The 18,073-nt window shown below is 43.6% G+C and overlaps 2 protein-coding genes across 9 annotated transcripts in view; one reads left to right on the top strand and one right to left on the bottom strand.

Moving 5' to 3' along the window:
• Window positions 1–5,352, bottom strand: part of AGTPBP1 (ATP/GTP binding carboxypeptidase 1) — a 140,908-nt gene extending 135,556 nt beyond the window's left edge. For 2 of the 3 annotated variants that reach the window (XM_006135883.5, XM_006135884.5), the window contains exon 1: window positions 5,189–5,352. The gene's annotated coding sequence lies outside the window, so the exon portion shown is untranslated. Of the gene's footprint in view, window positions 1–5,133 lie in introns of all 3 variants that reach the window. The other variant, XM_006135885.5, reaches the window with a different exon arrangement.
• Window positions 5,329–18,073, top strand: part of NAA35 (N-alpha-acetyltransferase 35, NatC auxiliary subunit) — a 57,357-nt gene continuing 44,612 nt past the window's right edge. Inside the window, exons 1-5 of one of the 6 annotated variants that reach the window (XM_075931788.2) lie at window positions 5,329–5,438; window positions 6,999–7,132; window positions 11,051–11,084; window positions 15,444–15,558; window positions 17,401–17,475. In XM_075931788.2, the coding sequence (XP_075787903.1) occupies window positions 5,419–5,438; window positions 6,999–7,132; window positions 11,051–11,084; window positions 15,444–15,558; window positions 17,401–17,475 (378 nt within the window). In that variant the 5' untranslated portion in view covers window positions 5,329–5,418. Of the gene's footprint in view, window positions 5,590–6,998; window positions 7,133–11,050; window positions 11,085–15,443; window positions 15,559–15,917; window positions 16,094–17,400; window positions 17,476–18,073 lie in introns of those variants that run through there. The other 5 variants (XM_075931783.2, XM_075931787.2, XM_075931785.2 and 2 more) reach the window with 5 other exon arrangements.

The following is an 18,073-nucleotide window of genomic DNA, read 5'->3' on the forward strand; positions in this document are numbered from 1 at the left end:
TCAGGTTTTGTTTGTTTTCACTACAAAGTTGTATTTATCAGTACAGCTGAATTTTCTCTGGTCAGGGGCCTTGTTGAAGTGGTTTCTGAGCAATGTTGTTGTTTCATTAAGATTAACACTAAAGGAATTTTCTTTGCTCCCATCTTAACCTGCAAACATTATCCTCTCTGTAAGTCACTGGGGTTCCTAGCCTGGGAATCTGAAGTTAAGGTGTGATTGTTGTGACTTGCAGTTTCAATGAGGCACTTAAACTCAGAAAAAGTCAGTGGGAATATAGGCTCTTTCCCATTCCCCGCCCCCCAATCTCCTGTGCAATGCTTCACCCTGCTGCTATGGCTGATAAAAAGGCTTGGTGGAATGCACTCTGTTTTATAACTTTGTGTAGTGTTTTAAGCTTTTCATCTTTTTATAATTTTCACAGTTATTGGGAAATTATGGAGGGAGGTCTGATTGCTTTTCTACTTCATCGTTAACAAATTAAGAGCTCAAGCTTTAAAGCTGTTAAAACCCAAACAGACACAAGGCGGGTGAAGTAATATATATTTTTTTTAATTATTTTGGAACAATTTTGGTTGGTGAGAGATTAGCCCTTTTGAGCTTCACAGACCTGGAGAAGAGCTCTGAGGAGTTCCAAAGATTGTCTCTGTCACCAACCATATTTGGTCCAATTAAAGATATTCACTCACATTGTGACTCATCCAGGCACTAGTATGACTACATCAAAACAGCAAAAACCACCATATCACGTCAAGATACATGTCGAGAATATAAAATAATTATCCTAACACCAGACATGATTTGTTGATTTAACTATTCATTCACTCATCCATTTGTGCAAGCCCAGTCAGAAGTTTATATCATTGAATTTTAACTCTAACAAGTTCTCAGGAAGCACTTTTCTTGCTTTCCCTATCTGTAAATAATGTAATTATTACTGATGGAAATATTTCAGGATGTCTGTGTACTGTGAAATCCACTAATTTCCAAGTTATTTGCAAAGAAACAAAAAAAAAACAAAATAAGCACAAATCCCTAGAGATTTCAGGTGCCTAAGTATCCTCTGAAGTGGTTAAAGTTGCCTTCCCCAGCCCCACTGCAATCTGAACTGGAATCCCTGGTGAGTTAAGAGTGGCCAGAGGGCTGCAGGAGGGCCACATGCACAAAATGCAGCCCTCCTCTGACAGCAGGGAGCTTGCCATGAGCTGCAAACCAAACACCAGGCATAAAGGGGAAGTGCTGGGCAGCAAGAGAGCTACCAGTGCTTCTTCATAGCAGCTCAAACTGTCGAGGAAGAACCCACTGACGGGCAAGTGACCCACTATTTCATTTCACAATCGGATGAGATTCAAAAACAGTAGCTGCTTTCTGTGTGTCATATCTGAGGGAAAATATTTAATCCAGGGGTGGGAACCTTCTTTGGGTCGGAGGCCACTGACCCACAGAAAAACCAGTCAGGGGTCACACATGGTGAGAAGAAAAAAACCCCCACCAGAACCCTCACTGATGTGGCCCCCAGCTGAGAAGACAGACATTCCCCTCGCACACTAGAGCCTTGGGGGGCCCAGGCTTGTAGATTTTGTGTGCTCCAGCCCAGTGAAGAGATGGCAGGAGGTTGGAGCACCAGAACAGGCTCCCAATACTGGGGGGGAGCCCTGAGCCTCAGGGACAAGATCCAGGCAAGCTGGGGACCACACTCAGACCTCTGGCCTTAGATTCCCCACCGCTGATTTAAGCTACAATAATCCATTCCCCATGTAGCTCTTAAAGGAAGGGCTTGGCCAAGGACTATGACAACTTATGACAACTCCCTTTGCAAGGGGAAGAGACAATAGCCCTGTACTAAGGGGAGCAAGGGACTGAGCAGCTTCCAAGGGAAATGTGGGGGGCACCATGTCCAGGGTAGAGAGGGCCAGGGTGCCAAAATGCAAGTTTGCCTAGGGTGCCATTTTCCCTAAGGCTGGCTTTGTATGGAGGAGTGGGCAACCCTGAGCCTCATGGGCTGGATCCGGTGTGTGGGAGAGAAGAAGCACAGAGCCACATGCTGTGGCTCATGCTTCCCCCGGCTGGGGGAATTCAGTGCTGGAAACTGCTCCTGAGAGAGTTTCCCCTCTGCTCCCATTGGGCAGATTTTGGGGCTACATCAATGAAGGGGTTTTGTTTGTTTTTGGGGGGGCATTGCCTCTCAGTTGTGTGACCCCACCTGATCTTTCCACAGGTCAGTGGCTCCTACCCAAAAAGGTTTTGCCCATGCCGATCTACAGTTTCCCAGAAGGAGCATCTTCTTCATCAACAACTATTGTTGTTTCTCTCTCACACACACAATTGTATATGCATATATAAATGCACATTGTGTGTATGAAAAATAATTGTGCCTTATGGATAACTCGGGTGGTTAACCATAGATGTACATAGGACGGCTACTTTTTATTTCTACATACTTGAGTACAATTAAGATGCAATACTTCTGTACTTTTACTTAAGCAGTTTTCCAGAAGGATATTTTGACTTTTACTTAGTTAAATTTTTTTTCCAGAGTAGCAGTACTTTTACTCAAGCAACTTTTGGGGGTACTTTATCCACCACTGCCCCACCCACACTGGGGTAATAGCCTAAGCTGTAACCTGATGCCAACTCAGAGCCTATTATCGGTGACATTGATGTACTTGTCAGTTTCATGGCTGCCTCTGGTTGAGAGCAGCAGTATGGGGCTCACAGTTAGAGTTGTAAAACAGACAAAAATGTCAGTTTCACTCCTGAGAGTAGGGGGTCCCCACAGAATTGCAGAGTTCCTGGGAAAGGTAAGGGGGCATGGCTCTGCACTCCCTAATGGGGTGAGGCATTAAGTGGAAGAGGCGGGGTTGGGGCCTAGCCTCCACCCAACAGCCCTTCAACACCAATCCAGCAGTGATTTAAAGACCCCAGGGCTCTGGTTACCACCACTGTTACTGCTCCCAGTGGGCCCAACTGGGAGGCTCCTGGCTGTGAAATTAAGATCAGTGCTGCACTCACAGCTTGGGCTGTCAGCCTAGGGTGGGGATTCCAGCTGTAAATTGGGCACTGGACTGACAGCTCGGTGGACAGCCAAGAGCCAAGCCCACTAGCAGAGAAACTGACATTTGTGTCTATTTCATGGGTCCCTCTGTAAGCCCCAACTGCTGCTCTAAATAAGAGGCAGCCTTGAAACTGACAGCCAAAGTAAATAATGACAGCCAGTATAAGTAATCTAGTATCTGCAGGGACAGTACATCACCCTAACTGCACTGACTTAAGTACTATGCCTCTTGTGGAGGTGGAGTTTGATAGTATAACAGGCCACTTGTTTGGCAGAAGGAACTTTCTACTGTAGACACCGACATAATTAGGTTGATGTAGGGCAGCTTACATCATCCACACTCCTTAGTATACACCAACCCTCAATAAACAATGTGACATTACTGTAAAAAAGGCAAATATTCTGGATTCACAGGAATGTCATATTAGAAAGACAAGGTGGGATAGGTAATATATTTTATTGGACCAACTTCTCTTTGTGAGAATCAATTTTTAGAGAGTTGGACAAAATTTGGGCCTGGGAGCTGGATCCAGCCCATCAAGCTATTGGAACGGGCCCATGAACCACCCTGCCAGAACCCTCGGGAATACAGCTGCCTCAGTTTAAAGCACAGTCTGCAACTCTGCTTTGCGGGGAGAGGGAGGCTGTGTGTGATCTCCCCACCCCCAGTCCAATCCTCAGCTCCTATTAGCTGGAAACAACCAGCCAATAGGAGCTGAGAGATTAGCGGGGGGAGGGGACGGGGGAGGGGGGGGGGGACACAGCACAAGCATCTTCTCCCTCCTGGAGCTGAGAACCATGTGGAGGGAACAGCATGTAGTTTAAAGTGATCTGGGGCTGCAGCAAGCGGGGAGCCTCACCTGCCTTGGGGATGCTGCAAGCCAGGAGATACTTATGTAAGTGCCTTGCAGCCAGAGCCTGCCCTGGCATCCCAGCCCCTCCTGCACCCAACTCCCTCCCCCAGGTCACCATCCAAACCCTCTGCGCCCCCTTATCCCAGATCACAACTTCCTCCCAGATCCTGTACCTCTTCCAACACCCGCCTCCCCTAGGCTAGAATCCCCTCCACACCCAAACATCCTCCCAGACCCTGTACCCATTCCCCTGCTCCAGGTCTCCACCCAACCCTCCAGAGTCTGCATCCCCTTTTGCTCCTTCTCCCAGGTCACAATTCCGTCCCAGACTTTGCACCCCCTCTTAGAAATCCCCCAGGCCAGAATCCTCTTTTGCACCCATATTCCCTCCCTGACACTACACCACAATCCCATGCCCTAAGTCACAACTCCCCTCTTTCACTCAAACTTCCTCTCAGACCTCACGCTGTCTCCTGAATCCCAATCCTTTACCTCGTTTGTCCTTCTGCACCCAAACTCCATCCTAGACTCTGCATCTCCTCCACAGAAAAGTGTGGCCCTAGACCACTTTCCAACATCTTGAAGTGGCCCCCCCACCAAAAATTATTGCCCGCCCCTGATTCAGAGTGACACAGACCTCTTCTTCGGGTCTCAGAAGAGTACTCCCAACATCACAGCAAAATGCAAGGTGAAACAGATTGTTTAGCCTAAGTAGTTAAGATTATAGAGACCATTCAAAGTAACCTCCTAACTGTCTCTCTTTGCCCTATGATTGCAGAGGTGTTAACGGACCAGTCTATCTTGAATGGTCCCCTACGATATATGCTACTATTTATGCTAAATAATCTGTTCCAGCTTGTAATTTGCTGTGATACTAGGAGTACTTTTCCCAGACCTGAAGAAGAGCTCTGTGTGACTTTAAAGCCTGACTTTCTTACCAACAGAAGTTGGTCCAGTAACAGATATTGCCTTCCCCACGTTGTCTCCCTAACATGACATCCCTGTTAATATATCCTATTTCAAACTGTAGTCCTTGGACCTCTGGGTGTCCACAGATTCGAGCTATGACTTTCAAAGGTCTGCAACTCTGCAGAAAAGTTGAGGGCGTGTGGGAAGATGCGCCAAGGCACAGAGCTTTTTACCCGTGGTTGCGTTATCGCCTGCAAAGTCTGGGAGGCGATAACCTCCTGGCACGTATAGGCTATATGAAAATCGTGGGGACCATACCTGCTCCCTCTGCCCCGCAGCAAACGAGTCCCTTGCTCCAGAGCAGCAAACTCACCGAGCCACGTTCAAAGAGGAGGCCGGCCAGGGGTCCACGCCTCCCGCCCTCCTCCAGCCACGCAGCCCCTTTCCTCCCCCGTTCTTCGCAGGCCTCTCCACCGGCTCATTCCCATCCACTAGCGACCAGCCCGTCTGAGTCTCCTTCCACGCGATACTCAGGCAGACGCGTATAGGGGTTGCGCATGCGCGACCGCAACTCACTCCTCCCCCGCCTCCTGGGAGGTGGGCATGCGTGCGAGCCTGCTCGGGTAAGGCAGCCCGGGCCGGGAGTGATTTTGCGCGTGCGCAGCGGCCGGGCCGGGCTCCGAACCAAGAGGCTTTTCTGGCCCATCGCGGCGCGAGCCGGAGGCAGTGGGCTCGGTGAGGTGATTGGCACAGGGACCCGCGCGGCCCCTACAGGTGACGCCCCCGCCTTGCCCCGGCGGTAGAGACCCCTGCGCCCGGCCCCTGGGCTGGCGTAACGGCTCAATGGCCGCTCGCGCCAGGCGGGCGGCGCGGCAGTTACGCGGGGGCGGGGGCTTTTGCTCTGTCCGCAGCGGGAGGGGCCCGTCGGGGGCTGGGCCGCGTGTGCGGCTCGGGGAGCCTCTGGCAGGCCTGGCGCTGCCCGCTGGGGAGCCCCGCGATGGCACCGTGCGGCGCCCCCGCCAGGCCAACCGCTGTCCCCTGCCGCGCGGTGCGGTCATGGCCAGGGTCACTGTGCTGTGGGCGGAGGCGCTTGCGTCCATCCCCGCGCCGTGGTGGCCTCCCCTTGGGAGCAGCCGCAGCAGGGAGCTGTCACAGGGGACCCGTGAGGGGAAAATCAATTGGCCTCTGTCTCCTGCTCGCTTCTGTAAGGAAGATCGGGCTTCATTCATTTCAGCATCCTCGCTCCCCCGCCCCGCTGCTCGCTGCCCCCCGTGATCGTTAGCGAACGGGTGAAATGGTGGCTCTACCTGACAGGGGAGTGAAGGCTGAGCGATGGACAGGGGAAGTGCTTCTAAACTTCCCGTTTTAAAAACTCCTGATTTTTGGTTCTTGTTAACTCCCGTGTTTCCCTTCAGTGACTATTATTTACAGCAAGTCTTTGCTACATTTCTAACATTGCTTTTAACTGAGGGATGTCCGTGCTGGGAATCATCCATGGTACCTCTCCAAGGAACCCCTGCAAAACCCAAGACGGCACTTGACATTTCTGATAGGTCTAAAGTAAAACAAGCAAGGGAGTGGAGCGGAAACATATAAACAGGCACAAGACCAATTTTTAAAATAATTCTGTATAGGTTACCTTTTATGATGCACAGCTTGCAATAATATTTTAGTCTGAATGTGGTTGCAAGTAAACTTACAATTTACTGTTAGTGCAAGAGTGACTTTGTACATCTGACTGTTCCATATGTGGTCAGTTTCACAAATTCCTCTTGTTTTGAGTCTTTTGCATAGCAATAGAAGAGAGGTTTTTGCTATTATGAAACCTCAAAAGGTAAAGTTTTTCATCAGAATTCCTTTGTTGTTGTTTTTTAAAATATTTGATTGTGTTTAAAGTTGATTATGTACCTTTATTAATGGTTGTCCAGCCCATGAGTGGTGATATTAACATTTTGCTGTTCTGGTTCTTGAGAGTTGAAATAATAAAACCTATTCAAGGGATATTTTGAAAGAGAAAACATGCTTTTTAAAGGGATTGTCAAATTACAAGCTGGTGAATTTTAAATGTTGTCCTTTGAATTTACATCTCTGACTAGTCCCCACCCCTTTTTATGCAAGATAAGCATTGGTTTCCATTAAGTACTTTCTGTAGCTTATTCTTGATCTATTATTTGGATTTATAGGTATCATATTATGGTTATGAAAGCTTCAATAGAAGATGATGATTCAGGATGGGAGCTCAGTTTACCTGACAAGATGGAAAAGAGTAATACAAACTGGATAGATATTACCCAGGATTTTGAAGAGGCTTGTAGAGGTAAATTGTATTTCTCAGACTTTCAAGGATTCCATTTTTTAAGAGGGCCAAACACAATTCCTGAAACTGCCTAAGGCCCCACTTCTGCAATGAACTTTGAGTGTAGGTCCTCCTTGACTTTATGGAAGTATGTAGATTCAAGAATGAGTCTGTGTCAAGATTATAATACAATTGGGGTCCGTGAGATTAACTACCTACTTCACAGAATTAAAACCTCCACCCGTGTGTTTGACTGCTTTCCTCCTAATGGTTTTTCTCATTCTGTAGTTTACTGTTAACCATTCCTCCTCCAACCCCTGTCCTCTTCTTGATGGGAAATCTAGTTTATCCATACTTAACCTGCTTTCTGTTTTCCTGGAACTGCCACATTTTTCTAGATTGAAAAAATCTAGCCCTGTATCCTATAAATTGACTGTCCAATGCTAATTTTTATTCATTTATGCACTTGAAACAAAACGGATACGTTTCTCATGGGAGGTACTACATTCAGGTTATTTGGTAACAAAGACCTTCAGTTACTGTAAGATTGATATTCACTGTTTGCCTTGTGTATAATTTTTAAACTGACTCTTGCTGCAACATTAAATAAAAAATAACACAACTGCAACTTTCCACCAGTATATTACACACATTATTTTACATGCACCAGATGAGAATTTCCTTATATTCATCAAGAGGGTTCCTTGGATACTGTGTTAGATCAATTTAAATGCCCTTTGAATTGGTGGAATGGCACAAAGAAGGTGCCTTCAGTGACAGCATTGAGAAATTGCTGTCACATTCCACAGTAACTGTGCCTATATTCCCACTCTTAGTTCACCAGTGGGCACTTCGAGCTTGGGAGGAGACTTGTGTCTCTTTCCCTCCTGACTGGGATATTAGGGCTGCAAGCTCCCTGGCTTACACTGCTATTCCCAGCAGGCCAGACTGTCTAAACAGGCCAGCATCTGCACTGTGCTTTCTTTCTACTGTCTAGGAATAGTATAATTGCCATCAGTTAACAAGTTACCACACAACTTTTTCTGAACAAGCACATGTATTGTTAAGGTAAAACCACTGCAATGAAAACATACTAAAATATTAAAAGAACTTACATGCATGCTAAACAGCTTACAAGAAGTCACCCTGACTCCAGCCTCTGGCTTTAGTAGGTCAGTATTTGAAAACTCACAGCTGAATTTTCTCCATGGTTACAAGTTCATAACTATCTCACTCTTAAACAGAACACAGACCAAGCAAGTCAGGCCTGTTTCTTTATACAGTTCATGCCTTTGAACTCCAACCTCAAGGAACAAGGAATTCAGCAATCACCCTCAGCATTTGAGTTTTTACATAATGGGATGGAAGAATGTATTCTAACCCATGTTAGAATGTACAGTGTTTCTCAACGTTTTTTTTATAAAGTACGCCCTTTAAAAAAATAGTAAGTAGCCCGAGTACCTACAGTTTTCAGATGCACAATATTTTTTTCTACCATTGCAACACATTTGTTTAAACAACTTAATCGTAGCCGGGCAGGTGATGAAATTTTTGGGTGTAAAAAGTAGAAAAATAATAAAGCACTGTAAAACTTAAAACAAAAATTCAATTTTCTCCAAATTTCAGTTGTGTTGATGTACCTCCCAGACTTCTATTGAGTACCCCTAAGGGTACTCTACCACTGGTTAAGAAACACTGCTCTAACCTCTCCTTAGGCATTTCCCTGGAAATGCACTTGCTGTCCTCAAAGTCCATTTTTGTCTTGCACATTTTCAGTATAGTCCTGTGGACTCCCAGATCTCTCACATCATCATATCTGTTCCCTAGAGAGGTTACATACAATTGTGGTAACAATTATATATGAATTTTGAATTTAGTGCAATATATCCCCAAGTTACTTACAATTAATTCAATAAGGCTTTATAAAGATATTGCAGGAAATTGTCATATCTGTCTATGACACTTCCCTTGGGCATCCAAGTTGTGAGGCACCTTACTACCACCTGTCTTTAGCATGTGGAAGTCTTGTCTGTGCCTTGTGTTGTTCAGGTCCCTGACTTTACCAGCCTCTAGCAACACAAAGCACTGCCCCTCAAGTCTCTGCAGGCCTTGCTGTCTCTGTACAGCAGAAGACGGGAGCCTTTTTTGGGTTGGGGGCTAACAGCCCACAGAAAAATCAGCCGGGGGGATTCCCAACCATTGAAGTGGTGGAGCCTGCAAGCGTTGTAAGGATGGAGCTTCCCTGCACTCCACTTCCCAACCCAGAGCTGCTTCCTTCCCCTGCCAACCAAAGCCTGTGGATCTGGTCAGTGAGGCTCCCAGCCTCCCCGCCCCCAGCAGTGAGAATCTAGCACTGACACGCCAGCGGTGCTCCCACGTGGCTGGAGTATGCCCTTCTGTGGGAGGCAGGGAAGAAGGAAAGCGCCTTGTGGACTAGATCAAGGCAGTTTGGCCCACAAAGCCGTAGGTTCTCCACTTCTGTCGTACAGTTTAGTGATAGCCACGTACCAACGTCCAAGTCCTATAAATGTTCTTCTGGAGTGCCCAGCCCTAGTTAGGGATGTAAGCGACTAATCGACTATTCAACTATCTGATAAGCAAAAGCTTATCGGATAGTTGACACACTAGTTGCTTCCCTCCCCTTGCTGCCTCTATCACAAAGAGGCAGCAAGTGGTGGGGGAGCCGGCTTAAAAGCCGGTTTCTCCCGCAGCTCCAGCTCCGTGGGAGGGGATAAGAGTGTAGTGGTTGAGCTCCAACTCTGAAATGTACAAGAGTCCCAGCAGGCCCCAGGCTTCATGCAGAATTTCAAAGGGGAATGCCCTAGCCCTTATTGACTAATCAAATAGTCGATGGAAATTCCATCAATTATTCAATCACCGTATTAATTGAAATTTAACATCCCTAGCCCTGTTTTTGCTGTAAACTCACAGACCTGTCAAAATCTTATTTCCAATGAAATACTATGCACCACCTTAAAAGATTGCTAGCATTTTCAGTTAAATATGGCTGAGATCCCCTTTTAATAAAATCAAGCTTACTGGCAACTTTTCAGTTCACAGATTGAAAAATGCCAGAACACTTCTTTGCTCCTGCAGGTAAACTAGACTGGATCTTTGATTTTCTCCTGAAAAACTGTTTACCTTTTCTTTTTAAAGGAGGTTAAATGTTCCCTCTAATCTCTTCCATCCGCGTGCAGATTTTTTCACCCATGTGCAGAATAAATTTTATATGCACAGAAGCATGCGCGAATGTGCACCATCAATAGAAACACAGAATCTAGCTGCAAGTGCTCTGCTAATCAGCTGGACAGCATTTGAATCTCTCTCAAGCAATAGCAAAAGCGCACAGCTTACAGGGAACATTGCTGCCATATCTTTATTAGCATTTGCCTCTGTGTGCTAATAGATTTCTACTGTGAGACACTCAAAGGTTCACCAAGGAGATGTCTCCCTCCTGTCTGGAGAAATCTGTCTCTGGGTACACTACCTGAGTGTTCTTTAGCTACCAGGACTAGAGACATGATTTTCATCATATATGTATAACTCATGTTTTTTCCACACACACAATGATTATGATGACTTGTGTGACATAAGTTTTTATTAGCAATCTTACGTGACATTCTTTTGGAGAATCCAGAGGTCCAGTCTGTCCCTGTGCCTTCTGCCAGGTGCATTAAGAGGTCTTTGAGTCACGCTTTCACATTTGGTATTATGTTTTGCCTTCAGCATCAATATACATCCAAAGATGGAGAATCCAAAGGTAGCAAAATAATGCATGACTTGCTTCTGTATCTTGCAAAACGAGGGGTCCTGTGGCATCTTCTTCTTTTGTAGTGTAAAGCCTGTTTAGCTATTCGAGTTACCTGTTTGGTTAAATATCTGTGATGAGCTGCTTTAAAATATCCAATGTCCTGATTTGTCCTGTTGTCTTCCTTCTAGAATTGAAGTTGGGAGAACTGCTTCATGACAAGCTGTGAGTATGCCACAGAGGTATAATTTTTTAGATGGGAGTAATATGGATTAGTATTTAGTGATCAACAAGACACTTGACCTTTCTGATTTCGTCCTTATACGCTATCTTTTTGTATTTGTCCTTAGCAATTCATGAATGTTTTCCACTTTCTGTGGAATTCCTTTTTGATTTTGTGGTCATTAAAGAACTCCTGATGGAGCCATATTGGTCTCTTACTAGTGTTGATATAATGATATAAATGATATAATAATTTAGAATAAATTATGGTTCTATTTAGTGTAAGAATGACAGAATTAATGTTTGGATTCAGCAAAGTTCTTCGATGTGTGCTTAGATCTCACTGATGTCAAAATCACTTCCATGAAAGGAGTATCACTCTTTTATCAGTCTGAGCATTTTTAACTTGTTCGAAAAATATTTTTCAGATGTTAATGCAATGTCAACAAAGATACAACATTAAAATGTATGAGAAGTTAAAAAAAAACATTTTAATTAAAAAAAAAAAAATCATTACAGCCAGTAAAATTTAAGCACATGCTTAAATGTCTTCCTGAATAAGGATGTGTTCCTGAATCAACCTATATACAGTAAAACTCCATTGGTCCGGCATCCAGTGCTTTGGCACTCCTGATGGTCCAGCACCATCAGAAACCCGGAAGTGCTCTGGCTGCCAGACAATTGGAGCTGCTCTGCGCCCAGCTTCCCCAATTCAGCCGCTGCTGAAACTGACCAGCAGCTGAATCAGGGAAGCCGGGGGCAGAGCAGCTGGGGTGCTGCTCTGTTGGTCCCGTAGTGCTGCCCCTCGGGGCTGCGGGACTAACTCAGCAGCACCCCAGCTGCTCTTGGGGACACCTGGGGAAGAGCAGCTGGAGTGCTGCCGGGTTGGTCCCACAGTGCCGAGGGGCGGCGCTGCAGGACCAACCCGGCAGCACCCCTGCTGCTCTGCCCCAGGCGTCCCCAGGTCAGCTGCTGCTGAAACTGATCAGCGGCTGACTCCAGGACGGGCTTCCTGGAGTCAGCCGCTTCCTGGAGTCAGCCGCTGATCAGTTTCAGCAGCGGCTAACCTGGGGACGCCTGGGCAGAGCAGCTGGGGTGCTGCCGGGTTGGCCCCGCAGCGCCCAAGAGCGGCACTACGGGACCAACTCAGCAGCACCCCAGCTGCTCTGCCCCGGGCTTCCTGGAGTCAACCGCTGATCAGTTTCAGCAGCGGCTGACTTGGGGATGCATGGGGCAGAGCAGCTGGGGTGCTGCCGGGTTGGCCTCGCAGCGCCGAGGAGCGGCACTACGGGACCAACCGGGCAGCACCCCAGCTGATCTGCCCCAGGCGTCCCCAAGAGCAGCTGGGGTGCTGCCGGGTTGGTCCCGTAGCGTCGCCCCTCAGCGCTGTGGGAGCAGCTGGGGTGCTGCCAGGTTGGTCTCGCAGCGCCGAGGGGCGGCGCTACCGGACCAACCTGGCAGCACCCCAGCTGCTCTGCCCCAGGCATCCCGGATTCAGCCGCTGCTGAAACTGACCATCAGCGGCTGAATCGGGGACGCCTGGGACAGAGCTGGACAATTGGAAGGGGGGGCTATGAGGGGTCTGGGGTGGCATCCCCACTCCACCCCTGACTCCTCATAGCCCCCCCTTCCGATAGTCTGGCATATCTAGTAATCCGGCACCCCCTGGGTCCTAAATGTGCCGGATTATCGGAAGTTTACTTTATTTCAGTACAAGCTGTCCTCATTATAAGTCCACGATACGTTCCAAAAAACTTAGACTTACAGTGAAACAACTTAGGGGAATTTTTTGACTTCTACAAGCATCAACAAATTTAGCGTGGAACGGGTGTATGCTGAGACAATTTATAGCTGAGACATCCTTTAGTATTTTGTGAGGCATCTACTGTCTGAAGGCCCGGTAGATTATATGCTCCTTATTGAGTGGGTTATATGCCAGAGTTAAGGCTTTATCTGTTGGTTTCCATGCTCCAGCTTTAACCTGAATTTTATTTTGCACATTTATTAGTTGTATTAACCATTATGACAGCAACAGAATATAGTTAGAAACTGGATTGTTTTTGCATTATTTGTATTAAACCATTATAAAATAAAACAGGTTTAATGCATGAGTTCTGCATTTCTGGTTTGCCAGGATAAAAATGTAGATTTTTTTTCTATCTGTGGCTACGGATGTTAAAATGAGTGTAATTAAGAAACTGTGTAACCACTGAAAATTTGCAAAATGCATTAACTATTCAATTAGTCAGTTACCCAATACTTAACATCCTTATTACATACACATTCACACAAATAATTAGTAACTGGGTAATTGGTACTTACAAAATACCTCAGGTTGGGCACCTACCATCACTAGTTAGTCTTAGTAGTCTTAGCCAGTGTGTTGACAAATGGCAAGATCAAAACACATCATTTGTCACTGTTTCACAAGGTGAAAAATGTTAAATCAATGTTAAATCAAATTGATTTAAATCATGGTTTAAATCACTAGTTAGATTCAATTAAATTATGGTTTTCAACATAAAAGTGTATTCTTGGTTGTCATAACCTTAATATGTATTCTCAACTCAGAAATAGATGTAGGTTGCATTTTTAGTAGGTGCTCCCTATACATTTTTAACTGATTTCTTTTGAAAACTTTTCAGATTAGTTTTACAGCAGTGTTTCTCAAACACTTGGGCTACGTCTACACTGGCCCCTTCTCCGGAAGAGGCATGCTAATTTCAAACTTTGGAATAGGGAAATCCGGAGGGATTTAAAGATCCCCCGTGGGATTTAAATAAACATGGGAAAGTAGGAATAAGAGATCCTCCGGAAAAGGGCTTTATTCCGGAGGATCGCGCCATTCTAGACGCTTTTTTCCGGCTTTTCCCCAAGCCAGAAAAAAAGCGGCAGACATGTTTATTTAAATCCCGCGGGGGATATTTAAATCCCCCGCGGATTTCCCTATTCCAAAGTTTGAAATTAGCATGCCTCTTCCGGAGAAGGGGCCAATGTAGACGTAGCCTTGGAGAAAGCTGATTGCTGACCGCGCCAGTGTGTTTATTTATTGGCACCACAGCCATAGCGCCTCGTGGCTCCCATTGGCTCCAATTTGCCATTTGCAGCCAAGGGGAGCGGTAGGAAGCAGGCGACTCTTTAGGATCTTCCTGTGGCTCCCCTTAGCTGCAAACGGTGAACCGGAGCCAATGGGAGTCACAAGGCTCCATGGCTACAGCACCAGTAAATAAACACACTGGCATGGCCAGCAATCAGCTTTCTCCAAGTGGTTTTGTGGCCACTTTGAGAAATACTGTTTTATAGTATTTCAGAAAATGAATGATTGCTTGTTTATTTCATTTACCTAAGGTAATTGGAGTAGATAATTATGAAGCCTTTGGGAAATGAACTATCTCCAATTCAACAGGTTAATCATTAATATTTGGACATTTTTCTTGCCATGCTGTATTAGGAGAATGTCACCAGACAGACATTTAAAAGGTTGTATTTAACTAAAACAGTATGTATTCTGGATTTTTTCTTCAACAGCAAACATATAATATTTTAAAAAACAAGCATATGGATTTTTAAATTTAGGTAAACATTCACTTTTTTTTTTAAGGTCGCGTTTGTTTTTTGTTAAAATTGTTTTTAACTAAAATAGTTAAATTAAATATTTTTAAATGAAAATTAAATAGATTATGTCAGCCAGGCCAGCATGAGAAACTTAAAATATTGGGTTCTATTCATAGAACTTTTTGAAACTTTGCGCTTTCAGAGAGGTAAAGGATTGACTAGGTATACACAAATTGGCAGAGGGACAATAATAGGGTTGAAGTCTGTTATTTCTCACCTCTATATATTTATTTATTTGTTTGTTTATTTAAAAACATGCTTGCTGTTAACAAGCATGTTAGCTCTGGAGACAAATCCACAACTTGAGAACTGCAAAACTTAGCATCTCTGATGGTATCTTCCAGACTGAGCACTGAGTTCCATTGGGTACATAGAAAGATTAATCTAAATAATGTATACAGAAGTGTCTTGAACCTCATAACATTGGGTCTCTAATCCATGAACCATTGGAACTCATTTACAAACTTTTCTTAAGCATTACTTGAATTAGAATTAGAATTTATAATTCCTATTCCGTGATGAGACATATTTGAGCTATGATGTATCTTAATTAAAACTATCTTTATACAGTATAGGGTTTTTCCTCAAAAAGCATTTTACTAAAAAAACCAATTTAAATTTAAAAAAAAAGATTTTTTTTTTAATAATTTATTTTTGTTCACCCTGACTCTCACTATTTACCAGTTGGTTTGAATAAATTAATTGATGGGATGCTTAGTTTTTGTTGTTCTTCATTGTTGTCCCTAGTTTTGGTCTTTTTGAAGCCATGTCTGCCATTGAAATGATGGACCCCAAGATGGATGCTGGCATGATTGGAAATCAAGTTAATCGAAAGGTTCTTAACTTTGAGCAAGCTATCAAGGTTGGTTCCACTTCTTTTCTTTCTTTTTTTTTTTTTTTTTTGTATTGACTTTGAAGGTACCAAACTAAAAAAACAAATAAACAGAATTTTAATAAATCATTGTTGAAGTTGCACACAGCTATCACTTCAATGATCTATGTAAACTGAGTATTTTAACATTTAATAGAGAATTTGTATTACATTTTCAGAAGAAATAACATGCCCTATTTAGCTACAGAATAAGTACAATACAGATAACTACAATATGTTTTCCCATGCTTCATAAATATATTTTTCTAAGATGAAGATTTATTAGCTTATTTAGTCCCTTCTGTTAAAAAGATATTTCAGTCTCGTTGCAGTACTTGGTCTCTCTACAGATATCGTAAATTGACACCGGATTTGATAATGTGGATTCCTGTTCACTAGAAACTGGACAGAGACCAAGTAATTTAACAAAGGCCATGGAACACCAGTCTGATGATGATCTTTTACTTCTGACATTCTCAAATTGAACTGATGAAGTAAAATTGAAAGATCCTGCATTCTTCTAGAGGTATCCAGTCACCATAATTAGATAAGAAAAAATAAACATTTTTAAAGGGTGAAAAGAGAAGCATCTCTAAGAATATATTTGATTTTTCAAATTGTGTATTTGGGTGCATTGAACAAATACCTTACCAGTTAGGAAACCATCATCTTTTAGGCTACGGTCTTGCTGTCAATGGAGTGCACTTGAAGTTTCTTCTAAGACTGGCCCTTGGTTATTAAACCAGTGTTTGCATATATATTGCATATTTTTAAATGTTAGTTTAACCAGTTTTATTATTTTTATAGGCTACTTAAATGATGTTAGAATGAAAGTGCTGAGATAATTCTGTTTTACCTATCAGCGTGAGTTTTTTATTGCGCTCATTGCCACAATATGTATTGCAAAAGGATTCAGCATTCCAGAGATGTGGTAGCCATAGTTATGAATAGGCCCTACCAAATTCGGTCTACTTTTGTAAATTTCATGTTCATAACATTTTTAAAATCTTGAATTTCATTATTTCAGATATTTAAATCTTAATTTCACAGAGTTGTAAAAAAGCATCAATATTTATTGAAAAATGGCTAAGTCAGCATTGGTCCTGATCCAAAAAGGGGGTTCTGTGTGTGATTCACGGTATTGCCGCCATTACTTCTGAGCTGCCTTTAGGACTGGTAGTTGGAACATGGTCACTGCTGGATGGGTTCTGAGCTTGGAAAGCAGTGCATCCTTCAGAGCTGGATTTCTGATCAGCAGTTGCTGTTCTCTGGCCATCCAGTTCTGAAGGCAGTGTCACCACCAGTAGCTGTGCAGAAGGAAGGGTGGCAATACCATATTGTGCCATCCTTACTTCTGTGCTACTGCTGGCAACAGCACTGTATTCAGACCTTGGCTAGCAACTGCTACTCTCCTGCACCCCAGATTTGAAGGCAGCACAGAAGTAAGGGCAGCAATACTATGACTAGAGTGCTGCACGGATACAAAATTTGTATCTGTGTCTGCAGAAATGATCCACAGATAACCACATCTGCAGATACATGCGAATATTTGCTCTAACTATGACCCTTTTACAATAGGCTTGAGATCCCCTTTTGAGTCAGGACCCTTAGTTTGAGAAATGCTGTATACTTGTACCCTGTAGTATAAAAGTGTAAGAAAGAGTTTGGTATGTCTGTTGTATGAAGCTGGTCAGCAAAACCAACCAAACATAAATACCATGTTGAAATTGATTTAACATTGCATTCTTTAAAATTCCCTTTCTGCTGTGCAAAGAATGGCATATCTATTGTTTGTATAATCTATCACTTTGACATGCTTTTTTCCTTTTAAAGGATGGCACCATTAAAATTAAAGATCTGTCTTTACCTCAGCTGATTGGAATAATGGATACTTGTTTTTGCTGCTTGGTAAGAATTTGGTCTTCTTAATGCTGTTTCAATATTTTCAGACCTGGCATTTAAGTAATTAAGAAAAATATGTAGGTTTCCTTGGTAAGGAAGGATTTTAGGTAAATTGATCCATTGTTACATATTGTAAGTTTAAATTTGGTGTAAGAATTAGAACTTGGAGTGATAGTTGGTTAATCAGGGTCTCAATAAATTTTGTGCATTAAAAGAACCATTTGTTCAAAAAAAATCTGGGGTTTTGACATGTACTAGAGAGAAATTATAGAATCTTATTTCAATTTAATTTAAAAAGCGGATCAAATTCTATATATTTTCACTTTGGCTTCTTTGCAATATAAAATACATATTAAAGGAAACGTAGAAAATTGTTTTTAATTGAATGTTTAAATGTGTGCGCTAAATGCCACAAAATGAAATGGTAGGGTTTTTTCCTTGTTATTTGAGAGGAAATAATTTAATGCTGCAACCTTTTCTCTCTCTTCGCCCCTTCCCCCCCAACCTTTGGAAAAAAAATGTTGCATTTAAGTAAGTTCACCAAATCTACTTTGGTCCCTGTCCAAGCAGGGCCTCATGGTAGCTCTAATGTCACTGTGTTGTA

Source organism: Pelodiscus sinensis, chromosome 6 (genome assembly GCF_052426305.1).
Source record: "Pelodiscus sinensis isolate ZL-2025 chromosome 6, ASM5242630v1, whole genome shotgun sequence".
Lineage (NCBI taxonomy): Eukaryota > Metazoa > Chordata > Testudines > Trionychidae > Pelodiscus > Pelodiscus sinensis.